Source organism: Gorilla gorilla, chromosome 6, assembly GCF_029281585.2.
Source record: "Gorilla gorilla gorilla isolate KB3781 chromosome 6, NHGRI_mGorGor1-v2.1_pri, whole genome shotgun sequence".
Taxonomy (NCBI): Eukaryota; Metazoa; Chordata; class Mammalia; order Primates; family Hominidae; genus Gorilla; species Gorilla gorilla.
Window position 1 is genome coordinate 126,096,791 of NC_073230.2, and position 27,605 is coordinate 126,124,395.

Consider the following 27,605-nt stretch of genomic DNA (forward strand, 5'->3'; position numbering starts at 1 on the left):
ACACATATATGACACCAGTGTTAACACAGATTTCTTTTTAAGCTCAGTTCTCTAATGGAAGTCATAAAAGCAATATTTCACAATGTTTGCTGCACCCCCTGCTGGCTGTATTGTGACACTTCTTAAATAAAGAGCATCTTTAGATACTGCTCAGTGAATACTTTAGGTATATACATGATTTATCTTTGGAGTTATTTTTTGTTTAGAAATAATTTCAATTGCATCTGATATATAATAGAGTTGAAATTTTAATTGAAAACAGTTTTCTTTGTGATTTGTCAATTGATGTTTAAACAGTGTTTATCCTTCCAGGTAGTATAATGATGTATTTGTTGGAGACAAAATATTTGCCCTAGCCTTTTTACTAATATTTCAGATGAGATTCTGTGGAGGAGAAGCATCTCCCCAAATGTCCTTGTTTTATAGTAAATAATTCTACCACGAGGATCCTTATCCATAAATCTATATTCATGTTTATTTTGTGCTAGATACAAATCTTGCAATATTCATGAAGCTTTAAGAAGAGCACTTTGAATCTTAAAAGAGATTCTCCGAGCAGGGGTTGGCAGTGGTGAGGTCCAGGTAGTTGTAATAGCCATAAGAGCAGGGATTATGGTTATTGAGCTCACCAGTGTGTTTCAAGCCATGATCTGGAGTCAAGGTGTTAGTGATTCCTCTAAGGGGAGAAAAAGTAATTACAGGAAGCATAATTTTCTAGTTAATGACATATGAAGTGACAGCCATCAAATCTCAGTTTCTCAAGAACAAAATTCAGAGATGTTAAATTAAGTGGACAAAGATCATTTTCTAAATGGCAAGTTAAGCTAAGTGACAAAAAATTTAGGGCCATTATTTATAAATATTGCGTAAATATTAAGTGGGATCCTGCCCTAATTTAGAAATAAGTACATCTTCTTTAAATGAAAACACGTATTCCTGTTATGTGTATATCCTTTACTATTTTAACAAATATTTATTGAGATTACACACATGTTCCCAAAGTGCTTTGTGTTCTCCGTTATCACACTGTGTTGAAATTGATGGTTTACTTATTTCCTCCAGTGGGTGCTCAAATTAATGCTCAGTGGATGGATGGACGTTGAAAGTACAGGACCGAGGGTAGGATTCTAATCAATCGCCATGTGGCCTTCAATGTCCTTTGGATTTCTGCAATAATTGCTCACTTTTTTGTACATATGTTGTTGGATGTGGTTTTTGCTGGTTGCACACGCACATAGATGTTTTGAATACTATTAACTGATTTTTTTATAATAAAATCTTATTCATCCAAAATCTAGTATTCTGAATCAGTAGAAAGTCTTAATCATAGACTGTTTTAAAAGAATTGTAGTTTATTAGTCATATGCTTACCATTATAACACAGTCTTAAAGCTAATGGTTGGCTTTTCTAAGTTAAAGTCCTTTTGTTCTAAATTTCTGTGGTCCTGGTATAATAAAGAGGTATGACCTATTAGGATGTGCTAACATGATGATATTAGTATGACGATTAGTATATGTATCTGTGCAAGTAAATGATATTAAAATGCTTTGAGACAATTTCTTTTAATTGCATTTCTTCCTACAATATGGTAATCTTATTAATTTTCTTATTCCTTTCCTGTAAGGCAAAAGCAAACTGGTAAATTATCATAAAATCACTGTTAGCATGAACCCAAATTAAGACTATAAGGCTGTTTGCATATTATACTCTATAGTTTGTCTTGTCATGTACAACGTTATTATGAGATATGTTTTAGACTAACAGAAAATAGTTTTACTTCTGCCTATACTTTTATCTATAAGGTTTTAGAAGTAAATTCATAGAATCAGTTTGGACCTCTTGAAATAATTTTAGGAGTTATGAACTAGCTGATTTTGGCATGCATCTTGATTTGGCAAGTGAGGAAACTCAGGCCCAGAGAGATTAGGCAAAACTTTCCAAAGTCCCGGAGCCTGAGCCACATTTTGTGATTAACCACCCAGAGTTTTTCCACATTGCTTCCCATGTAAAGGGTAGTGAATAGAATTATCTTATCAAATGGCAGGAAGGGTGTTTTGCTGAATTAATTAGCTTGTAGTGTCACTGAACTTACGTGTAACATTTTCATATTTCTCTTTGTTGCAGAATGCAAAGTATGGCGAAATCCACTAAATTTATTTAGGGGTGCTGAATATAATCGGTAAGCATTTTGACAGCTTGGGAAACAAATGGGTCTGGTTCAGAGAGCAAAGACAGCAGCAAATGTTTTTGCTGGTTCATTTAGGGGTCATTGTAACAGTCTATGTAGTGCATCCATTTTTTAATACTATCTTCAAATGTTTTGATTTTTCTGTTTTATAAATATTTTAGCACTAGATTTGGGATAATGTACAAAAATGTGTAGTTTTTAGAGTTTTTGTATTAACAGTTATTCTTTTCAATATATACTATACATTGAAAACATTTTGAAGCTTACCTGGAATATGGTTATAGAGATGTCACAGAAGTTATGTTGGAATTTAGTTTAGCAAAGTAATTAGGCAAATTAGAATTTTCATAGCTTTAGGAAAGTGTCTATTCATAATATGAATTAGGGAAGGTTTTCATTAGCAAGGGCTAGTAAATTTTAAGACAAAAACACAGGGGAAAATGTTTATTTCTTTTGACTGATATAATTCCTGAAGGGAGAATAAGATCATTTTTAAAAATTTTTTTTATTCATTAGCAAAGCTATTTTAGTATTCAGTTAATGGTCTATATTTCAATGCCTCTGCAGCTTAATATTTTATAGGTCTTGCTTTTCTCTCTCAAAAGTGTCTAATCATCTTATTTCTCCTTTGCAGGTATACTTGGGTGACAGGACGAGAGCCTCTTACTTACTATGACATGAATCTGTCTGCCCAGGACCACCAGACATTCTTTACTTGTGACTCGGACCATCTGCGTCCCGCAGATGCAAGTATGAAAAATCCATACATCCTTCTGAATGGGAGGGCTTTTTGGCTTAAGTGTCAAGATTTCTGCTTTTAGAATATCCACTCTGTAAAACTCCAATGAATAAAATATTAAATTGTTGATTGACTAATAAGAACCCAGAACTCTGATAATTAAGTAAACCTTTATCGCAATGAAGTATTGATATTGAAATGAGTCCCCTCATAATAATTTGAATCATGATTTTTAAAAATATATCAAAGTTGGTTTTATATATTTTAAAGAAATATAAATCTTATATGAAGCTAATGAAGTTCTTGGTTGAGTAAGCATGAAAGCCTTATCTCCTTTATGATATTCAAAGTAGAAATTGGAATTTACTGGATTCAGATGATTAATGAATATATTTTAGTGACTTTTATTTGCCTATTTATAGGTTAACTAGCATCGAATGGGGTCATGGCCTTGGCTATTGGAGTCTAGATGTGTGTTCCATCTGAGAAAATACTTTGTTTAGTGTGTATTTTACATTACTTGAGTTTCAGATAATTCAACTGAAATTTTTTGTGTTATAAAACTTATTCAAAGTAAATAGGTGAAAAAATGTTTTTGAAAGGGAACCTCTACACACTCTAAAGTAATTTATAAAATACAAATTTATAAAATAAATAAGGAGATTGTTACTCCTTTGTAAAATGGTACTCTTTGCTATGGTAGAAACATCATGGTACAGTAAATATTCCCATTGAGCTCCCCACCATATGTTCAGAAACTGCTGTGATGTATAAAAGCTAGGTTTGCAGGTAAATTTGGGATATAAGTACACATGTTAAGCAAAAGCTTAAGCATTTTTTACTGACCCACGCATAATTCTTGAAATGGTTTCAGAATGTTCTAACACCAAGAGTCTGTGTTAAGTGCTTCGGAAAATGACCAATTATGTTGTATCTAAGTGAATGAAAAGGTTGGTAGCAATGTCATCTCAAAATGCGTAAAATATGTTCTCCAAAAACAAATGACATTAATGTGCAAAAGACATGCAAAATCTCTGTTAGAGTGCCTTTTCTTGATTTCCTTAGTCTGTAGTTTTGTGAGCACAAAAAAGGTTTGCTATCAGCAGTTGAAATACGGTGGAATAGCACATTAATACACTAATATGACTTTGGAGATTTTGGCCAACCCTCTTAGCAATGAAATATGTTCTTGTAATTTAAGCTGACACTCCTAATTTAGCTCTTGTCCTCTACTGAGTCTACCTAATTATATGTATGGATTGACTTGGTTTTTTCTCTTTTTCTTAAATAGTAATGCAGAAAGCCTGGAGAGAGAGAAACCCCCAAGCTAGGATTTCTGCAGCTCATGAAGCCTTGGAGATAAATGAGTAAGTGGGGGAAAATCTTGCTGTTAAAAAGGAAATCTCATCCTTTGCTGAATATATTCAGTTGCCATTGATAGGATACTTAAATTAAACTGCATTTGAACTGGAGGATTATTTGGGGAGTTATTACTCTATTTAAAAAAGTTTTTTTTTTAAATGAAGGACAGCCACCATGTGGAGGTGGTTTTAGTCATTTTATGAATTCAATGGCTTTGCTGTGATCCTAAATTAATTTCTTGAAGGGCTATCCCTAGGATATTGTGAGGATATAAAATAAATACAATTCTTTACATATCTAAAACATTCTGACAGGGAAAATTTTCCAGATGTAGAATGCTCATCTGCACTAGAACATTTTCTAGTAGAACTTCTGCTAGTGGGGAAAACATGATAACAACATAAGGTTTAAAAAAAAATTTTAGAAAATACTTCAAGATTAAGACAAAGATAAGAGGAAATGCTGTCTTGAGTGTTGTTAAACATTCTGTGGGTTACCAAGGAAGGCTGGGAAATCTCTTCTGGAGATCTCAGAAAATGAGAAAGATTCTTAAAGTTGGAGTCATAAAAACTCAGGGTTGGCAGAGACCTTAAAGGTCAGTTAGCTGAACCACCCATCTGGTGCTTGAATCACCTCAACACTATCCTTGCCAAGTGGTCATTGTTAAACTATTTTATGATTTTTCTGAAGAAGGTTACAGAATCTTCTTCAGAGGTCTTAGGGAAAAAAAAAAAAAGATTGTCGTGAGAGTTGAAAATCCTGCCATTGTTACCAGTTGATCTACGGTTTCTGATTCTGTCATGCAACATATTTATTTTCCAGTTTCTTGTCATCTACAAATTCGATATGCCTGCCTTCTGTGTGTCATCCATATTTCTGAGAAAAATATGAGGGCCGGGAATAGAGCCCTGTGACATGACATAGAAACTACCCTCCAGGTTCATGTCTTCATGAATCACCATCTTTTGTATTGTTCACTCAATTACTAAGCCACCCAGTTACATTGTGACTCAGCCCATATTTCTCCATTTGGATCTTAAGAATGCCAATTGTAGCTGTGGATCTTAAATTTATAGTAAATCTATTACAGTAAATTAAGCTAGCACAATCTGATTTATTTATTCTTAGTGAATTTAAGCTGGCTTCTAGTCGTCACTACTTTCTTTTTAAAGTGCTTGGAGACCATCCGTTTAATAATCCATTAGAATATCTTTCCAAATCACTGTGTTCTGTAGTTTGGGAAGTCTGCCTTCTTCCCCTTTTTGAAAATTTATGCTACATTTATCATCTCATCTTCTAGCACCTCTCCATTCTTTGTGATTCCTCAACTATCCACAGAGAGCAATTCCATGGCCTGCCTACAAGGTCTTTCGGTTTCCTGGGATTTGCCCATCCAGTCCAGTAATTCATTTAGAATGGATCAATTATTTGCTATCTTACATCTTTTTACCCATTTTAGAGTTTAATTTCTTCTCCCTTTTTCAGTCTGACAGTCATTCTCCTTGATAGAGAAGCCAGGAACAAAATAGGAGGGGGAGAGTTTTGCTTTTTCTTTATTATCTACTGCTGTTAACAATAAACCTTCCTTGTTTTGATGTTATTATGTTGTTTGTCTTTTTTTTCTTATTTGCCTTTGTGACGTGGGGATGGTGATAGGGCCTTAAACATAATTTTAAAATAGGGAATAAATGGTTGTCTTTAGTATTTTATTTTGTTTTATTATTATTATTATTATTTTTGCAAGCTTCAGCTAATTTGGAATTGTAGCTCTCCTGACATTATTCTTATAAGCTCATTCCACTCTCTTATAGACCATCATTACATGCCCTCTTTCCATCTTTTAAAATATGTCCTTTAAAAATCTGACCTGGGAGAAATCTCTGTGAAGGGGTATTTGTTACTTAAGTGCCACCCCTCTTTTCTTCCTGAGAGGATCATTTGTGATTGTAGTTACAGTTGAACATTTGGAAGCTGCTCAACCCTCTTAAACCATTTTTCCTTCTGAATCTCATGCCATTGAATCATGCCTCTTTTCTTTGAATTTTTTGAAGTCCACCTTCCCCTCTTTGATTACCCTGAACTCCGAAATGACATAGTGACTCTCTCTGAATGTTCCTATCAATTTTCATTTTACCAACTATTTTTTTCTTCTTGGTCAGAATTAGGTCCAGAGTTGAAGTTCCCCTAATTGCTTCCTCTACCATCTGGGAGATAAAATTGTTACCAAAGTAAGTCAAGAACCTGTTGGGTGCCCTACTTCTAACCAAATGAGACTTCTAGTGGATATCTGGATGGTTGACACCCCCATCACCACACTTTCTTGCTTCTGTATGTGTATTGTGTTGTGACAAGGATGCATCATCTATATCTTCCATCGAGCTGAGCAGTCTGTTCTGTACTCCCCAACCATTAGCACTTCTATTGCTCTCTCCTTTTTCCTTCACTCACAAGCTCTTAGCATGTTTCTACCCCAAACTCATGCGTTTCCACATAGATGTATGTTTCTTGGCCAGTAGTGCTACTCTGCCTCTCCTCCTAAGAATACCATTTGAAATATAAATAAGCAAAGCAAGCAAGCTAGCCCCAACCATTCTTGGGTTCCCAGCCCAACAACTACAATCTTATAGCTAATTCCTCTGATACTGTATCTACCACTCAGTATTACAATCTCAATTTTCACTTCATTACCCTTGCCTCATATTTATATGTTGGCATCTGAAGCCTTAAGCATTTCTTCTGATGCCTGTCCCAGTTATTTTCTCCAGTGAATCACTTGGATAGTTTCAGCATCATTATGGTTCTTTCCAAGTCATGGATGCTGCCATCTGTAGAAATTGGTTTTATAGCTGTTTTTCTGGGCATTTTTCTCCCTACCTCACCACATTGTTTAAAGCCCCATTGATGGTTCCTGCCTGAAATTAGAGAGACTGGCTAAAGACCTTACAGACCCTTCCTAAGGCTAAGATTAACTAGTATCCCCAGCCCTTACATTAGCTGTGAAGTTCAGCCTCCTTTTCCTAGCTGGCTATTGCAGTTTGTGGACAGTAAAAGCAACATTTGGTTTTACTTTCTGTTTATTTTCTCTCTTGTGGTCTGATGGAAATAAGTAGGGAAATGGCCACAAGTGAGGCAGTGGGGAAGGAGAGTGAAAGGATGGGTGCAGGACCTGTGTGGTCTGTTACAGCCTCACCACTTCCCTATTACATTCCCTTTCTTTGGCAGTGGGTTGTTCCTCATATGCTTTGGAAGGTTTAAATTCACAAGAACTCCCCATGTTCATTAATTATCCTTTTGGCTTCCCACCTAAGAGGGTTGTTGAAAAGATTATATGAGATGATATATGTTAAGTGCCTGGTACAGTGCTTAATATATACTGAGCAACAAGTGGTAGCTATTGTTGTTGAAGGCATGAGATTTAACTTGTTAGCTACTGTGGCTGAGTCAGATTTTGAGTTCTTCAGAAATAACACTACTTGTAGGTTCTTCCAGTGTTCTCTGAAGCAGAAAGTCAGTGCTAACTGTAAAGAGATGTTGAAGCACTGTGTTTTTTTTCAGTGAGTAACTTGATTTAACGAATTTCTTATTCTGAAGAAGTCCTTAGATTGAAGATAATCTGTGTTTAGTTAACAGAAGTAAACCTGTATATAGCACCTCTAACTTTGAGTGTTGGAAGGAACTATTTAATAACAGCTGTTATCATCACCATCACTAGCTGACATTTATTGAGCACTTAACCACATGCTGGCTACTGTACTGAGCACTTTACATGCATCACCTTACTTAACCTTCACAACAACACTGTGAACAAAGATTCCATGTTGTTCTCCATCAGGGAGGCAGAGTAAGAACTTGCCCAAAGTGACACACTAATAAAGGGTGAAGTCCACATATGAGCCCCATGCTCTTAACACTACCCATCCTACCTCTCAAGCTAAAATACAGATGTTTCTTTTGTACCATTATTTTGTGTCAGCAACTACAAACAGGAGTGCATGAACCAGCTGGCCACTCTGCATGTTTTGGCGTAACTCCTTGCCTTTCTGCATGAGCTCCTACAGTCTATTACCATGTCCTTGGCTTTGTAATTGATGGTGGCTATTATCTGAATGAACAGGTGTGCAACTGCTTATATTCTCTTGGCTGAAGAGGAAGCAACAACCATTGCTGAAGCAGAAAAATTATTTAAGCAGGCCCTGAAGGCTGGAGATGGCTGTTACCGACGCTCTCAGCAGCTACAACATCATGGATCCCAGTATGAAGCCCAACATAGTAAGGTTTCCTGCAGGTTGATGCATTGGGGGATCAGAATTGTAAAAATTATTAATCAGAGCAAATTTTTAGTCCAGTTCAAAATATGATTCTCCTAGACAAGAGAAAATATTGGCGTTTGCTTTGTTTTTATTAATTTTCTTCTTTCCTATAAGTGCAGTTAGTAAATAATTAACTTACAGCTTCATTGCTGTTTATATTCACATTCTCCTTCCTGCCCATGGATTCCTAACCCCAGAAATAAATGGCAGTAACCTTTTTTCCTCCTGAGTTCTTACATATTTCTGTTCATCAGTTGCTTCTGCTCACAACTTTAAAACCCAGATGGGAAACAGGATTTAAATTAGCCATAGTGTTAGCGAAGGTTTTATCTTATAGATCTTCTACAACATGGATTGAAATAGGACAATTAAGAATATAAGTTATTGGTGATTGTATCAGCATTTATCTCTTACATAAGAAACATTGGTATTTGCTTCCAGAGAGAAAGAGCCATGAGCTCCTAGTTATTTATCTTTTTTATATTAAAATAATGCCTTTTTAAACTCCCCAAAAAAACGCCTTTTTAAATTTAAGATAACTCTTTAAAATCTGAGACCTTTCACTTCAGTATACTAAACTGAAAGTCAATGACATTTTGTGGGGGAACAGTATAGAAACAAAACAACAAAATCATTTCTGGAATTCCCTGAGCCCCTCGACTCATCAGTTTGTTTGTTGTTGAAGCAGAAATTTAGCAGTCCTTGTGGTAAGAGAGTAAGTATTTCCATGGTCCAACCAAAATTTGAGAGTATTTCCGTGGTCCAACCAAAATTCACAAAGTTATTTTGTTTCTCACTTAGTTTCTCCCTCCTGAAACTTAGAGAGTAGGGATGTATCTCCTTCATATTTGAGATTATAAAATTAAATGTTAACGTTAAACTTGGGTTTGGTGTAGAAACTGACTGCATTAGTCCCCATAACTAAGGTGCCAGCAAAATCTTTGCATTACAGCCTGCGTATACATGAGTATGTCCTCACATGTACCACATCAATTCCTAAGTTTTTATTTTTATTCTGCAGCGTATGTATGCTAATAAAGTCTCTAATCACCATCTATGTCTCACTTTTTAATAAAAAAGTATTTTAGTGTAATGCAGTGCATTTTGAAGATGTAGTAAATGTGTATTTTGTGAACTAAATGGAAATCAATACATAAAATTACATAACCTATAATACAACATTAATTTTCTTTCTTTTCTTCTCTAAATTAAATCCTTTCAACCTGTTGCCTAAATCCATCCAAAAATATAATCACATTTTAAAAATAATTTGTAGGTACTTGGCAAATTTTCAGCACACATCTTGTTCTCATTGTTTAAGTCTTGAAATGTTAGGACTTTGGTCTTAACATCTTTTAATAGCTGCATATTATACATGTACTTAATCTATAACAGGTGTGTCATATTTTTCTCAAACATGGTAATTTTTGTCGAGGATTAAGCACATGCATGTTCTCATTGGTCTGAAAACATATCCAACAAGACATATAATTAAATAAAAGATTAAGATTAGAAATTGTTAACGTACTTTTTAAGAGTCATTTTAGTGATTGTTGTTACAACTATTTAGCTTGTCAATTCTTTCTCTAACACTAGGGTAGTTTTTCATTTTGTTGCATACTCTATTGTCATATCTGGAATGTGTTATATTGCCATCTAAAATCAACTGCTTAGGGGACCTGGAGATGATTATGATGTCACTAGTGTTAGGGAAAGAATAATATAAAGCAGAAGTTCAAGATGAGGCTTCTCCAGACTTAATGTCAAGAATGAAAAAAAAATAGTTCATCAGGATGTAACCTGAGATTCACCTCTGCATCTTTACCAAAAGAATGCACGCTTGAAGAATGTGGAATTCCTGCTTGTAAACCGTATACACTGTGGGTATGTTCATTTTCGCAGCACTTTGTGGCAGATGATTTTATTTATTATCAAATATTCAACATCCTCACTCAAAAGCATGGATTAGGTAATTAGTCACATGATTTGACCTTTGGGAGTCTAAGTGCTTTTACTTTACTTGATCTTCATTCTACTATTAACAAAGTTGTCAGTGCTCTGAAAATTTCCTTTAGGGGCAAGGCAAATGGGCCTCTGTTTTTTTTTTTTTTTTTTTTTTAAATGTTGGTGTTTTATATCTCCCTCTTCAGGACGAGACACCAATGTCTTGGTGTACATCAAAAGAAGGCTAGCAATGTGTGCCAGAAGACTCGGGAGGACCAGGGAAGCAGTGAAAATGATGAGAGATGTGAGTTTGAGTTTGTGTTTGGGATCAGTGGCTTACAGATATAGGAGCCCGCTGAATGGCCATAGCAGTCTGTACCAGTGATGGTGTGGTGGTCCCATGGGTTCTGGAGCCAGACTGTGTGGGGTTCAACTCTAGTTCCCAATTTACTAGATGAATGATGTATGTTGGGCAAGTTACTCAGCTTCTCTTTGCCCTAGTTTCTTCATCTCTAAAATGGGAACAACAATAACAGTCCTCACAATTACTTCTTAGAATTTTTGCGAGGACTAAATGAGATAATACATACAAGCTTCTAATAGGGTGGCTGGCATATTTTAAAAATGTCAATAGATATCCTTATTACACCTTTGGGGCTGCAGCTGGAAGCCAATAATGAGACCAGCCATGTTAGCAAACTGGTTTTTTTTCTGTGTAGTTGTTAGGAAGATTCGAATTAATTATGGGTCAAATTACTACTCTCAAATTTAATAATATTATGAGTTAATCCTATTGTATTTGTTTCAAGCATTTTCCTAGATTCTTGAACCAGGATTCTTTATTAGTAGTCAAGACAAAAGAAGAGAGCAAATAGGTGGAAGTTTTAAAACAAAAGAGAACCAAGGGAGGTTATTATTATGTAACTTTAAAACAAAACAGAGGTTTTAAGGGAAACCAGTTGGGGAACTTGGATTTCCGTGTTTTTTGTTAATAGGAAATACTTTTCATAAAGAAACTGACACCAGTATGAATTGTATTTATAGGCTATTTTCTTTTTAAAAACAATCTCAGAAAACCTTTGCCAACATTTCATTCTTTTGCTGAAATAGAAGACATACATAACTGCCTATTACAAAAATGAAAGAACCAAGGGGCAAGATAAAAGTGGCATCTTGCTCAATTCTCAGCTCATGGATTTGAGCACACTAGGACTGCACACTTGGTGAGCCTTTTCTGAGTTTGTCTCTGGAAAGACAGTTATTTTTGTGAATTCCCGGTTACTCTTTGGAGGAGGGAGCACCAACACTCAATGCTCACCCCTGGTTATTTCTGCAAGTTACAGCATGATGTGAGAAGGCCCAAGTGAGACTCATGCTTTGGTTTTGGCCACTCCGTTAGGCAACAGTGTAGCCCCCAAATCTGAGGAGAGGAACTAGAAGGGAAGGTTATAAAGTATTTCTCTTTGACTGCAGGTGATAGATGTTCTCTAGGAAAGAGAATCTCCCTCGATTAAATTATTTTGTTTGAAGGAAGAATTCAAAGAATGTTATATGGTATAAGTGCTAATTTTAAGAAAAGGAGATTTCTGCCGAGATATGAACTTGCTCTCAAAGCTTTTTAACTTACAGAAATTCCATCCTTTGATATACTTCATCCTTCTGCCAGTCACTTTGGCTCTGAAGGAGCTGGGTGTTTTACGAAGGATGAGGTATTTCTCTATCTTAACCTGGCCCAGCCACATTCAGCTTTTAAACAGAGTTTTCTTAACTTTAATTAGCTTGGAACAGGCATGCATTGAGGAGCTAATTTTGGTGATTTTCTTGAGTGCTTAAGCAACTTAATAGGAGGAACAAATTCTGATGATTTTAATTTCAGGTTTTTTCTGTCAGTCTCTTGGTTATCATTATTTTCAGTACACATAAAATTTCATGTGATTAAAATCAATGCATCTACATTATGATTTGCTTTTTGTTTACTATTATTTTATACTTACAATTCCATTGATTGACCTAGTTCGCATGTAGATCTTGGGGGAGAGATGGATGCAGTGGGAGAAACACTAGGCAGGAGTCAAAACACCTGGATGTGGATCTCAGCTTTGCTCTTTACCAGCTTCATGACCCAAGGCAACTTATTAATACCTTTTATGTGCTTTTCATTTAGTCTTCTTTAAATTGGGCATAATGATTCTTACCTGAAATGATAATTGACTGGGAGAATTAAATAAGATCATGTGAAAACACCTGACATATAGTAGGCATGCTTACAATTTTTTTTCCGATTTTTCTCCGTTATATAAATATGCCATCATTTGCTTGACCATTCTCCTGATGGACATTTTACGATATTTCTAATTTATTTTTCTTGAGTGAATTGATCACTCAATTTCTCTCTCCCTCTCTCTACATATGTGTATACATACACATATGTATTTATGCATGTTTGTATATATATGCGTGTTTCTTATATTACGTTTTTTAAAAAAAAAGTCTGTCATATTCTTAGAATACCAATACATGTGCTCCTTTTTCTGGGTTTATGGAGCATCCAGTAGACATGGGCCTTCTGGTATAACAGTCCTGTAAGGAACACTCTCAGACATGGTAGAGATATGTTTTGAAGAGAAATATTCAAAGTGCTCCTTCCTTCAGGGACTCCTTTTATCAATCCTTGCACCACAAACAGAGGAGGGTAGGTTGAGGACCCTTCTCTTTGCTAAAGCTGTGGCTGTTCCCAGCCTTGCAGGAGACAGTTGTTGGCCAGGCCTAATTTGTTTGGCTCCTCTCCGGTCATGGGTCAAGATAACTGTGACTTCACTGAGAGATTCACTCCTTTAACAGCATGCACATAAACCATCTTGCTGGAAGACTTTCTCTGATAAAATAGCTCAGTAGATTCCAGACAGCCTGCTGATAGAGGCTTAGGCAGGATGATCTAATTTCTTATTAAGACACAGCCATCTTCTCCCCATATGCATGAGTTTAAAACTTTCCTAGAGCAGATTTCATAGTAGAAATAGATATGTCAGTTAGAATGCCTTCCATGTAGAAAGCAGAATCATTTAAAGAAATTTCTCTGGAAACACCTTAAGGAAGGGGAAACTGTTAATTGAAAAGAGATTCTGAAAAAGAATGAAAGGGAATTCTGGGAAGGCCAGCAGTAGATAATTTCTTATATTTTCATGGCAATACACCTGTGAAATATTGATGAGGTAAACACGTCGACTCCTTAACATCAAGATTCATCACTTCTCATTTTTTAAAGCAACACATTAATTATTTTGATTTCCCAGGATGTTTTTCAAAAAAACTCATTTTAATTAGCTTCCTTTTGCAATCACGAATATGGAAGCGGCACCTTACTGCTGAAGGAATATTTTGGCAGTAGGCAGAGCTAAGAGAGCATGCTGGCTTTTTCTTTCTTTCTTTTTCTTTTTCTTTTTTTCTTTTTCTTTTTTAGGACAGAGTCTCACTCTGATGCCCAGGCTGGAGTGCAGTGGCACGATCTTGGCTCACTACAGCCGTGACTTCCCAAGCTCAAGTTGTTTCCCCACCTCAGCCTCCCAAAGAGCTGGGACTACGGGCATGCCTGGCTAATTTTTGTATTTTTTGTAGAGACTGGGTTTTGCTATGTTGCCCAGGCTCATCTTGACCTCGTGGTCTCCAGTAATCCACCCACTTCAGCCTCCCAAAGTTCTGAGATTACTGGCCTTGCATGCTGGCTTTTGAACGTCACTGTAATGTAAGGTGTTATTTATTATTCAAAATAAAAAGTTGCATTTTCTGCTTTATTAAATTTAGGGAAAGGTCTTTTTGCTTGCTCTCATGTTTGGTAATTTTGCCTCTTCAACATTTAATATACGATACAATTTCTTTTTTCCTTTTGACATCTACTGTTTAGCTAACCTCAAGTTTTCCCTCTGTCTTTCCCTGGCCCTATTTGAGTAGATTGGGAATGAATGTCATAGGGCTGATGACCATGGTCTAGTCCCTTAGCCATACACTGTCAGAACTGTCATGGATAAACTAATAAGGATGGGATAGATTGCCTGTATGAAAGAACCCAAAAGCTGCTGTGCTTCAGTCATTCGGTCTAGAGCAGGATTTCTCAGCCTCAGCACTGTTGACATCTTGGGTCAGATTGGGGAGCTGCCTTGTGCATTGTAGGATGTTTAGCAGCATCCTAAGCTTCCACCTACTAGATGCCAATTGCAACTTAACCCCTGTACCTCCCCAGTTGTGAAAAAAAAAAGATGTCTCCAGAAGTTGCTAAATGTCCCCTTGGGGGCAAAATCATCCCGCATTAAGAACCACTGATCTAGAGAATCTTGAGGTGAGTAGATCTGTTTCAGGGCTGACATTGGGTGTTTTTTTTTGTTTTGTTTTGTTTTTGAGATGGGGTCTCTTTCTGTCTCCAGGCTGGAATACAGTGGCATGATCTTGGCTCACTGCAACCTCCACCTCCTGGGTTCAAGCGATTCTCCTGCCTCAGCCTCCCGAGTACCTGGGACTACAGGTGCATGCCACCACACCCAGCTGATTTTTGTATTTTTAGTAGAGATGGGGTTTCACCGTGTTGGCCAGGATGGTCTTGATCTCTTGATCTCATGATCCACCTGCCTCGGCCTCCCAAAGTGCTGGGATTACAGGAATGAGCCACTGTGCCTGGCCCAGACATCAGGTTTTATCCACTCTGTGTGTTAGGAGTCTGGGCTTCCCTTAGTGTGGGTGTAAGCCTCTGAAGCACCCCTAGATTTGACCAGCCTGGTTTTGGGGGCTGTTTTGCCCAAATGAGATTCCCTGAAGATCCATCCCAGGGCAGGAAGAGTAAATGAACCTGGTGGGGTCCTGGTGGGAGGGCTGACAAAGAGGAGAATGTGATGTGGGTTGGTGGTCTCCGTTGCCCCTCATGCATGCTTCGAGGTCATTGTTTGCTTCATTTCCCTAAAATCTACAGTTCCTTTGAAAGTAGACTCTGGCATTATCACCTTTCCCCAGCCTTTTTGCAGTTTCCTGTTGACTTCTGAGCCATTCTCCCTCACTCTTGTTTCACTCTGTTTGCAACACTACCTCTTCCCGTATCCTGGCCTCTCATTTCTCACAGATCATCATGCTGTTCTTGAAACATTTTATTTACTTGATTTTAGAAAACTATACTCTTAGTTTCCCTAAAATCTCATAAACTCTTTGCTGGATTTTCCTCATCTTTGTGACTTCCAAAATTTGAAGTGTCCCCTGGCCAGTCCTGGGTGACTACATTCAATCTCAGAGTTTTAAATATCATCTCAATGACAAACATTTCTGTAGTGTTTACTGTGTCCTAGGCATTGTTCTAGGTGCTTTACAAATATAACCTCATTTAATTTTCCTAACAACCCTTGACATTGGTGCTTGTTAAAGGTCATGTAACAAGGTAGTATTTCTGAGAGTGTGGTCTACAACCACCTGTATCAGAAGTGCCCAGGGTGCTAGTTTAGTACTCACCTCACAGGGTAGATGTCAGGATTAAATGGGATAATTCAAGCAAAGCACTTGGGACCAGACTTCATGAGTAATAAGGACTCATTGTTGCTATTCTTGCTGTTATTGTCCAAGAGATATTGTTAAGTGAAAAGGAAAAGTATAAACATAGGTATAATTTGATTCCATTTTTTCAATTAAAAATATATGCTAATATAGACTAATAGTTCTCAAACTTCTTGGTCTCAGAACACCTTTAAAATAATTGAGGATCCCCAAACCTTCGTGTGCGTTTACCTATTGATATTTACCATTTTAGAAAATTAAAACTGAGAAATTTGAAAAGATGTTAAAATAATGATTACAAATACATTATATGTTAATACGAATAACATTTTTATGAAAACTAACTATATTGTTCAAACAAAAAAATAAGAAGAGTGACATTGCTTTTATACTTTTACAAACCTCTCTAGTGTCCAGATGAGCAGGAGGCTGGAGGCTAATATCTGCTTCTGTATTCAGGCTATGGTGATATTACCCAACAGGTGACCTCTTGGAGTGGGAGAGGGAGAGTGAAAAAGGCAAAGAAAAATTTTATTATTATGAAAATAGTTTTGATCTAAGGACTCCCCGAAAAGATGTCAGTCACTCCTCAGTGGCTCACACTTGTCATCCCAGCACTTTGGGAGGCCAAGGCAGGCAAATTGCTTGAGCTCAGCAGTTGGACACTAGCCTGGGCAGCATGATGAAACCCCATCTCTACCAAAAAAAAAAAAAAAATTAGTTGGGCGTGGTGGTACATGCTTGTAATCCCCAGCTACCCAGGAGGCTGAGGTGAGAGGATCACCTGAGCCTGGTAGGTCAAGGCTGCAGTGAGCTGTGATCAGGCCACTGCACTCCAGCCTGGGCAACAGAGTAAGACCCTGTCTCCAAAAAAAAAAAAAAAATAACCAAAATTCTGGGGGTTCCCTAACCATACCTCCAGGGGTTCCCTGACCATGCCTTGAGAGTCACTTGTATAAGCATAAGGAAAAACCTTGATTGTAGAGAAAGTCTTTAGCATTAAAATTATAGCTGTCTATTTTTTGTATTTAGGTAATGTTGAGTATTATGTGTGCTACTTGTATTTTCTTATGATGATAAAAATAAAATTTAAGAATAAAGATTGAGACCACTTTCAAAAGAACAAAGTAGTGGATGCAAAAAAGGTAGAAAATGGCCAGGTATGGTGGCTCACGCCTGTAATCCCAGCACTTTGGGAGGCCGAGGCGGGGCAGATTGCTTGAGCCCAGGAGTTTGAGACCAGCGTGGGCAACGTGGTAAAACCCCATCTCTACTAAAAATACAGAAATTAGCCAGGTGTGGTGGCACACACCTGTGGTCCGTGGTCCTAGCTGCTTGAGAGGCTGAAGCAGGAAGATCTCTTGGGCCTGAAGTTAAGGCTGCAGTGAGCCATGATTGTGCTACTGCATTCCAGCCTGGGCAACAGAATGAGACCCCATCTCAAAAAAAGGTAGAAAATGGGGTAGACACAGGGAAATATGGATGTGGTGAAGAAAAACTTCATCCACCTAGAATTTTAGCGTAAAACCAGACCTGTGACTAGTTTATTCCCAGGCATATTAGTTTCCTGGAACTGTGATAACAAAATGCCCCAAACTAGATAGTTTAAACAACAGAAATTTATTCTCTCACAATTCTGGAGGCTAGGAGTCCAAGAACAAGGCATGTGGCAGAGCTGTCCTCCCTCTAAAAGCTCTAGGGAGCAATCCTTACTTGCCTCTTCCAGCTTCTGGTGTTTGCTAGCAATCTCTGCCATTCCCTTGTAGCTGCATTACCCCAGTCTCTGCCTGTCTTCACATGGCTTTCTCCCTGTGTGTGTGTGTTTCTGTGTATAGATTTCCCTCCTGTCATAAGGATATAAGTCATATTGTATTTATGACCTCATCTTAAGTTGATTGTTTCTGCAGAAACACTATTTCTGATAGGGTCACATTCATAGGTACTGAGGGTTAGGATCTCAACATGTCTTTCTGGGGGACATAATTTAACCCACAATAGCAGGTCATATATAAAAGCAAAATACAGATACCCTGTATAAATTTTCATTCTTCTAAAACTTCACTGCTATATCAGGTCAGCTAAAAACATGTTTTGTATGCCTTTGACCATGTTAAACCCACTCTCAGCCTAGCCTGTAAAGATGATAGCTGCTAACTATCCCTCTGTGTTCTTACATTTGGCTCCTTTAAAAAAATAGTCAGAGGGAGCTGCTTGTGTCCTTTCTGCATTTTCATCATCATCTACAGGATTCCCAGCTGAGAACAACAGGGTTTTTAGTTTTTATCAATAACCTACAGAGTGAGTGTTATATGTGCCATACATTCTGCTAAGAAATTTACAAATACTGTGTCATTTAACTCACACATACCATGAGTGTCCTATAAAATTACAAAAGTAATTTATGCTCATTGTGACAAGTCAAAGAATTGAGGAAGTTGTGATATCACCTCCACTTCTACAGTGCCATCGCACTGTAAAGGCATATGTGACCAAAGACTGAAGGAGATGCCAAAGTTAGTCATGTGATATATTTTCAAAGGCCCTGAGGCAGCAGTATGTCTGGAGTGTTCAAGCAATAGCAAAGGAATCTTGGGTGGATAGAACAGAATAAGCCCAGGGGAGAGAAGGGAGGGAGCTTAAAGATCATACAGGGCTTATTGATCACAGTAAGGATTTCAGCTTTTACTCTGGGTGAAATGGAGAGCTTTGCAAGGTTTTGAACAGAGGAGTGACATGACCAGTCTTAATTTTTACAGGCTGCTGTGTAGCAGCAGAGAAGCGGAGGAGTCGGTCAGCAGGCTCTTGTATTAATCTTGGCAAGCCACAATGGCAGCTCAGGCCAGAGTGGTAGCAGAGAAGGTGGTATGAAGTGATCAGATTCTAGATATATTTTGAAGGCAGGACTAGCAGAATTTGCTAATTAATCAGATATATAGTACAAGAAAAAAGAGAAGTCAGGGCTGATTCTAAATATTTGCCTTGAAAGGGAAGGAGTTTGTGTCAGCTAAGATGTGGAAGCCTGGGGTGAGAGAGGTTTTTTGAGAGAAAATTATGAGTTCAGTTTTGAACATGTTACATTTGAGAGAGCACCTATTCATTGTTATCTTAAGTAGTGACTTCTTGATCTTTTTGTGGACTATGACAAATGTATACTTTGTTGGGACATTTTGGGGGATTTGATTAGATCCCTATTAAAATATAGTTGGTGAGGAACTTCAGGAAGATAAAATCTAATTGATTTCAGAGAAACCGTGACTATAACAGTCTTTGCAGAATATAGAATGTAGTGTCTTGTGTGTTTAATTTATATGTCTATAGATCTCTGCTTCTTCCCTGTTTTACTCAACACTGTTTTTCAGGTCTGTCCATTTTTGCTCTATGTACCTCTTGTATCTAGTTTGCAATTTCTAACTGCTGCATCATATTCCATGTTGTGTTCTTACTCTATTTTACTTAACCTTTCCTCTAGTGAAGGAACTCCAGGTTTCTTCCAACTTCCTGTTATCCCAGCAGTGCTGCAATGAACATCCTTGTAGACATGTGAGAAACATTCATTAGGCTGTGGGATTATGTACGTGCTAGATTCCAGTGGGTCCTGCAATTTCACTCTTCAGAATGGCTGCCTATGATTAAATTCTTACGAGCAATACCTGACTATGCCCATGTATCTCAGTACTAGGCTCTGCTTCAAGCACGTCTATATTTAATATACATATTTATATATTTTAAAAATTTATTACATATAGCTTTTCATGATGTTATTTCATAATTTAAATATACTATGTAGTTTTTTTCTTCCTTTTCATTTTGTATTTTATTTGGCTAGTTTTTACTCTTATTTTCCCTGATTAGTCTTGGCAGAGGTTGTCTATTTTGCCAGTCTTTTAAAAACAATTAGGTTTTGTTTATTTCCTCAACTTTTTTGTTTTTATTCTGTTTTTTCTTTCCATATTTGTATTATTGTTTCTTCTCCTCCTCATCCTTCTCCCCCTCTATCCTCTGTGTTTGTTGCCTTTTTACCATTTGATCCTAAGCATTTTTAAATTTCTTTTAAATTTCATTTTACCCTGTATAGTATGTTTTACCCCTCATCATTGATTGATTTTTTTCTTTACATTATGCTTAGAAAGCATACATCATATGATATTGATTTGGGGAGAATTTATGGACACTTCCCCTGAGGCCTAGCATATGGTCAGGTTTAATAAATGTTATATCTGTGTTTGAAAGGAATATAATCCCTGTTGGGTATAAAGATTTGTATGTATTTACTAGTTTGAGCTTATAAACCATATTATTCAAATCTCATATATCAGCTTATTTTGTCTCTTTGCTCTATCAGTTTCTAAGAAGAACGTGATAGGATATTCACCTCCAACTGTTTATTAATCTGTTTTTTCCATGCTCAGTTATTTGTTCCTTTATATATTTTGAGGTTCTGTTGTTGGGTGCATTTATGTTGGTGATTATTATGACTTACTGATATGTTATTATGAGTATATAATGTCTCTTATATTTATCTTCCTTGAATTTTTTAACGTATGTTAAGAATACCTACTCTAACTTATTGTGATTCATATTTTACCTGGTTTATTGTTGTCTAAATTTTATAATCAAGCTTCCTATAAGTTTTTGATGGATCATTTGGATCTGTAAAATTTTTGATGAATATTGTCTTTATTCAAATCTGAGGGTTTTATACTTTTGATTGCTATGTTTATCCCATTCGTGTTTATAGAGAGTAACAGAATAATTACTGCTTTTTTTGAGCGTGTGTGCTGTCTTTCATGTTTTCTATGTCGTACTTTCTCTCCCATTGAAAATATCTTCCACTGATTCAACATTTTAAATTCCTGTTTTATTCTTCTGATATTCCCAACTCACTAAGATCCATACTTATATTTATGTTTCTTGATCAGTTACTAAGCCTATCACTATCTCAATATCTATAAATTATTCCCAAATGATAGAATTAATTTAGCATATGGTGCCCTGCTTCCCACCCTAAATCAGGAGGCAACCATGGACATTTGTGAACAGCTTTTCCTTCTGTGAGATGTGTGGGGAGCACTGATGTCTGAGTTTCTGCTGGGCTGGCAGGGTTGCTTCTGTGAGCAGAAGCCAGTGAAGTTGTTGATTTCTAGGGTAAGCAGAGAGGTGATCACCGGAAACAGACATATTTCAGACCTGGGCCATCAGGAATAGAAACCAGAAAACAGGCAAAGCCAGCAATGCATGCGATGACCAGAGAGGACAATGAATTGGGTCTCCTGGGTTTCCCTTTTAAATAATCAATGCAAAAGCGTTGATCATATCCTTCTTCCTGGACCGCTATCTCTACTGCTTGTTAAGAGCAGATACCCTGGTTAGCCTTCGCCCTCTCCTTGGACCTGGGGAAGTTACCTTTGTGACTCAAGAATCCTCAGGTACACAAACCTGCTTTCTGGGACCTCCCACTGAGCCATTTAAATACAAGCTTAGGCTCTAGTAGGACATCTTTACTCTTTCACCAGTAAAATCTTTACTGCCTAAACAGAGTAAAGATAGTTACCACCCACCTTCCTACCCCTAAACACCCATTTCTTTAAATCAGGTGGGCTGTCCTTACAGCTTAATGTATCACTGTCCCATTTTCCACTCTTGATTCATGATTTCTTATTGTTCCATGGAGGGTCAGGAGGGGCCCTTCTCAAGTTTTCATTGGAGAGATGCTCTCTGCTCCTACTCTGATGGGCTCCTCTGGCATTTAGGTGTGTAGAGGTATTCTCACCCTCCAATTTTTGCTATATGCAAGTATTTCATTTTATCACCTTGACTGTCTGTGTCCTACCTTTTTTTTTTTTTTTTTGAAAGCATTGTTTTTTGAGCCCATTGACATTTTATTCTAATTTGGATGGATAGCTCTGGTTTTTTTGTTTTTCTTAAAACTTGGTTCTGCTTCTTTTATTGTGTCTTTCCTCCTTTTTCTTTTTTAATTGGAGGAACTTACTTCAGAAGTCTAGTTATCCTTGGCTAAATGTTAACATTTAAAACCAAGCACCAAAAAGCTTTTGGAGGCTCTATGTTTCTATCTAGGGATGATTGCCTGATAGGTTTTACTTGTGGTTGCCCAGGCAACTGGCTTATCATTTAATCACACACGGCCCTCAAATGTCAGTACCTGGATCTTTTTTTCTGTGGTGGTTCATTTCCTCCATGGAAATATTGTCAGATCTTTTCCTTGTGGAGTATACACCTGACTGCCAGTGTTTCTGGGATCAGGTTGGGAGACAGAGCTGTGTCATTCATTATCCAGACTGTCACCTTAATTATTCTATTTTTAGCACCAGGCCTCGCTCAGTCCCTCACTCTGCCTTATATCCCTGGTTTCGTGGTTGTCTGAGGTGGGAAGGAGAAACTGGAGTGTCTAGTCACTGTGGGCATAGACTTAAACCCAGTCTTGTTCTCTGGCTTCTTCTGTGCCTCATGCCTTCAAGTGCTGAGGCCCTCAGGGATTCTGTTTCCTTTTTGTTTGAATCTCTCCCTGGAAGTATTTTAGGAGGTAATGTTGTCCACTCTTTTCATGCAGTTACCCATATTCCATAAGCTTTACATTGCCTAAAAATTCTTCATAGTGTTCCATCTTCTCTTGACTCTTCTGTTTCTGGTTTTAGCTTTTTTAAGCTCTTCAAGTGGCCAGTTTGGCATTTCAGTTGTAACCTCTTTTCAGTTACTTCCCTCCTGGAACACTCTTTCCTGCTGTCTGGGTCTCTCACTTGTGTAATTTCTCTTCTGCCTCTCCATCTGCTCCTTCTCCATCTTTTCCCTGGCTCTTCCTGCCTGCAGCTTCTCAGTGCTGGAGGGCTGCAGCCTCTGCCTGGGCCTCCATTCTTCCCTGTGACACTCCCTTTCCAGCCATCTCACTTGGCCCTCAATTCTAAATACAGGCTGTAAGGTAATGACTCCTATAGTTGTATTTCCCTTTTCTCTGTTGAACTCCAGATTTATATTCATTTGCCTACCTGACATCATTACTTAGGTATCTAATAAGTACCTCAAACTCAATATGTCAAAAAAATTGAACTTTCCAATCATTTATGCCAAATCTGTTTCTTCACTATCTTGGCTATCTTGGTAAGTCACATTACATCTACTTAGTTGCTCACGTGAAAAACCTAGGAGTTTTCCTTGATTCCTCTCTTTGCCTCACCTTTCACATTCAATTAATGTGTGCAAGTCCTCATTGGCTTTACTGCCAAAGCATGTACACAGTCTAGTCACCTCTTCCAACAGCACTGCTAAAATCCTCATTCAGGTTACCACGTCTTTCATTTCAGCTATGCAGTCGGTCTCCAGACTTCCACTGTCGCCTGTATAGAGTCCATTCTGATGAAAGTAACTCAAACTACTTTTTTAAAACTCAGATCAGCATTTGTCACTTTTCTGCTGAAAAGCCTTCAGTGATTTACCATTGCCTTTAGAATAGAATGCAAACTCTATATGTGGTCTGCGAGGCCTCACATGATCTTGTCCCTGCCTACTCTTCTGAACTCAGCTTATGCTACTCTTTTTCTAACTCACTAGGCTGGACTCACACTGGATTTCTTTTTGAGTGTGCCAAGCTTGCTTGATCCTTTCTTAGGACCTTTGCACAGGAATAGACTGATCCAGATCCTCACTTGGCTGGCTCCTTCTTGTCATTTAGGCTGAGCTGGAATAGCACTTTAGAGTGGACCTTCCATGATACCCAGTTGAAGGAGCACTATGCACAAACACTCATGTGCACACACACACTATTTTTTTCTTATCTATTTTTCTTATTTTTTAATTGCCCCTTCACTTTTGAAATTACTTATTTGTTTATTTACTTGTTTATTGTCTGTATTCCCCACCTCCATTACAAAATAAATTCTACAAGGGCAGGAACTTCATCTTCCATGGCACTTGATAGATAGGCACTCAATTAATTTTTGTTGAATGAATGGATGGATGGCTGAATGCCTGGATGGGGAGTAGAGGGGTACACTTTCCACCCCAAATCCTCGTAAAAGTCAAGATAAGAGGACTTGACTAAGAATTTATGACCTCAGGCTGGGCATGGTGGCTCACGCCTATAATCTCAGCACTTAGGGAGGCTGAGGCAGGTGGATCACTTGAGGTCAGGCATTTGAGACCAGTCTGGCCAACATGGGGAAACCCTGTCTCTACTAAAAATACAAAAACTAGCCGGTGTGGTGGCACGTGCCTGTAGTCCCAGCTACTTGGGAGGCTGAGGCAGGAGAATCGCTTGAACCCGGGAGGCAGAGGTTGCAGTGAGCCGAGATCATGCCATTGCACTCCAGCCTGGGTGACAGAGCGAGACACCATCTCAAAAAAAAAAAAACAATTTATATATATATAAAATATATGTATTATATATATAAACTATATATTTTATATATATATATATATAAACCATGAACAAATCTTTAGTTTCTTTAGTGAACACTTCTTTGATTATAGAGCAGGCAGTCATTTTATTTCCATTAAACTTGGGGCAATGAGAAGGGTTGCTCAGCCCAGCTGCTCTGAAGTCAAGTGTTTAATTACATAAGGCTACTGTCCCACAACCCACTCCTGCTTTCTGTCTCTGCCAACTCCAAATTTGGAGCCTCTGTGAGGCTCTTCTCAGAACAGCTATAGCTTCCTCTGCTGTGGCTTAATCATGTCCCACTTAACAGTTTATCTTGGAGAAAATTGTTAACATCTCTTGACTCTGCCAGCCATTCCTCCCACCTGCTTTCCTGTTTTCATCACAGGTATAGATTTCTCTCCTTCGACACCATTTTCTAATAATTTCAATAGGTTTTGTTGCAGGGGAGAGGAGTAGCTAGGTTTGTTCAGTCTTCCATCTACATTTGTAAGTCTTTTGCCTGAGTCCTTTTACTGCCGTGATATGGGCTGTATAGAGCCTTCAGAAGTGGATCCAGAGTTTATGCATTAATAAATAACTCCATCTGGTGTTCTCATACATCACTGATTTTAGGGAGATAATTTTTTTAGATCTTTTGCTGAAGAGTCAAAGGTCATTTTATGCTGCTGCTTCAGAGTACAACACGTGTGTGTCTCAGAGAGAGAGAGGGAAATGCTCACTCCTGTCTTGTATAGTTTCCTGTTTCAACCTTGCCTTCTATTTTTCAGTAACGGAGAGACACAGTTCAAATGTTCTGGGTTCAATTTAGTGGGTCCCAGTAGAATAAACCCAAGTGGATTGTGGGTTCAATTTGTGAGATTTAAGAGGTAGAGTTGAGAGAAGTTGGAGACTGGGTAAGTTTTTGTTTGCTTTTACTTTCAGGGTGGTTGGTGTTGTATGAGGAAGAGACTAAGAAAGATAAGTCATAGACAATGTCTGGATTTCTTGCCTGGGAAACTGGGCAGAAAACATCATCATCATGGGGATTGAGATTGTAGTCTAAGTAGCTGGTTTATGGATGGGTGGGCAGGAGGAATGATTTCAGCTTTAGATCTGCTAAACCTATGGAAATCCAAATGGAAATATTTAGAAGACAGTGGGATATACAGACCCTGAGCTTATGAGAGAGATATGGGCTAGAGGAAGTTCTGGGAAGGATCAGCATGGGAGGTGATTTAGATAGTGAGTGAAGATGAGATTATGGAGGAAAAAGTGAGTAGAGTAAAAAAAGAAGAGGAGGGAGAAGTGCAGGATCGATCAGTCAAAGGAGACTTAAAAGAAGTGGCCAGAGAAGTAGGAAAAAAGTTTAGGACACTGTTGTGTCATGAAATCCATAGCAACAGAACATCTTAGAGGGAGGAAATGGTCAACAGTATTAAATGCTACAGAGAAAAATGTATATATGATCTGAGCAATTCTTAGTCCAGTACTTGTCACACAATTACTCAGTAAATATTTGTTGTGGAGAAAACTATTTGTTACATTTTACTTCAAAGAGGTGGTTGGCAATTTGGCAAAAGGAAGATCAGTAGAATGTAAAGTGTATAAAATAGATTCAATTGTATTATCTCCTGAATGTGAGGTAAGATGTCTACTGGAGTAGTAGAACTCTTGCAATAAGCTTAGATGGAAAAGGAAAAGAGAGAGGTGATGATACCTAGAAGGGAACCTGTAAGCAGTAGAAGACCTGAGCATGTGCCAGTGTGGATGGGAAAATACTGAAAAGCAAGGGAGGAATGAAACATGCATATGAAAGAGAGGGGATCACTGATAGAGTGAAGTCCTGAGGAGTGCAGCGTGATGAATTACAGAGCATAGGAGGGGAGGATTAACTAAAGGAGTACTACAGAATGAATGTTTGTATTCTCCCCAAATTCATATGCCAAAGCTCCTCTCCCCACTGTGATGCCATCTAAAGACGGTGCCGTTTGGGAGCTAATTAGGTCATGAGGGTAGAGCCCTTACAGATAGGATTAGTGCCCTTATAAGAAAAGACAGGAGAGGATCTGTTTGTGCCATGTAAGGATACAGCAAGAAGGTGGTCCTCTGCAAACCAGGAAGAGGGCCCTCACCGGAAGCCAAATCTGCCAGGACCTGGATCTTGGACCTCCCAGCCTCCAGAACTGTGAGAAATAGATTTCTGTTGTTTAAGATGCACAGTCTGTGACATTCTGTGATAGCAGACTGAGCGGACTAAGACAAAGAGGATTCCCTGTGTGTCTGACAGGGCTAGGAAGATGGATCTGGATGCAGGTGGGGCCTGCAGAGGAGGGATATGGTAGAGGTGCAGAGTGACAGGGTTCCCGCCTGCTGACTTTTGTTTACTTGATTAGATAGAAGACAGGGTCATCTGCTGGGAGTTAACTGAAAGGAGGTGAGTTAAGAGTATTAAGGGAGTGGTGGAATTTGCAGGAAAGAAGTCAGCAGAAAGGTAAATCCTGGAGGTTTACTGGGTAGTTTTGGCTCGATAGAGGTCAGAGATCAATATACTTTAGTTGTTCCTCTATACCTCATAGTTGTGCCCTTTGGCCTGAATGTTGGAGCAGAAATGATAGACATCTAGGTTGATCTAGGGTGAGGGTGTTGCTATGTGAGTGGAATGAAAAGATGTGAGGAAGTCAGGAACTTGAGGAATTGGCAAGGAAATGGAAAGGTGATGGGCCGTGGGCTCTAGGTTGGAGAAGGGAGGAAGGGGAGGGAGTGTAAGAAGGGATGATGGATTCATTCTTTTTTAAAAGCAAGCATCTATAGAATGCCTCACACCAGGACAGACAACATCCCTACCAGCATGGGGAGGGGAGACATGAATGATAAAGACAGTTAAAGATAATGATAGGTGCTATAAAGAAACTAAACAGGCTGTCATGGTAGGTAACAGGAGGGCCTAATTTAGATAAGTGCTCAGGAAGGGCCTCTCTAAGAGGTCATATTTTTGCTGAGATCTAAAGGGTGAGAGGGAGCCAGCCACATGAAGATCTGGTCAGAGGAAGAACTAATGCAGAGGTCCTGAAGCTGGGAAGAGTTTAGCAAGAATGGAAAGGAGGCTAAGGTGACTAAAGGGAAGGTCAGAATGAGATGAATTTGAAAAGGCAGGGAGCAGCCAT

At 38.2% G+C, this 27,605-nt stretch overlaps 1 protein-coding gene and 1 long non-coding RNA gene across 16 annotated transcripts in view; one reads left to right on the forward strand and one right to left on the reverse strand.

Moving 5' to 3' along the window:
- LOC129523796 (uncharacterized) overlaps positions 1 to 16,528 on the reverse strand; it is a 61,689-nt gene extending 45,161 nt beyond the window's left edge. Inside the window, exon 1 of the long non-coding RNA XR_008667420.2 lies at positions 16,473 to 16,528. This is a non-coding gene — a long non-coding RNA (uncharacterized lncRNA). The remainder of the gene's footprint in view (positions 1 to 16,472) is intronic.
- The window catches only part of ST7 (suppression of tumorigenicity 7), a 277,197-nt gene that overhangs the window by 175,414 nt on the left and 74,178 nt on the right, over positions 1 to 27,605 (forward strand). For 8 of the 15 annotated variants that reach the window (XM_031012996.3, XM_055347479.2, XM_031012993.3 and 5 more), the window contains 6 exons: positions 2,126 to 2,180; positions 2,824 to 2,939; positions 4,220 to 4,295; positions 6,450 to 6,518; positions 8,405 to 8,559; positions 10,751 to 10,848. In XM_031012996.3, the coding sequence (XP_030868856.1) occupies positions 2,126 to 2,180; positions 2,824 to 2,939; positions 4,220 to 4,295; positions 6,450 to 6,518; positions 8,405 to 8,559; positions 10,751 to 10,848 (569 nt within the window). The remainder of the gene's footprint in view (positions 1 to 2,125; positions 2,181 to 2,823; positions 2,940 to 4,219; positions 4,296 to 6,449; positions 6,519 to 8,404; positions 8,560 to 10,750; positions 10,849 to 27,605) is intronic. The other 7 variants (XM_031012997.3, XM_055347481.2, XM_031012994.3 and 4 more) reach the window with 1 other exon arrangement.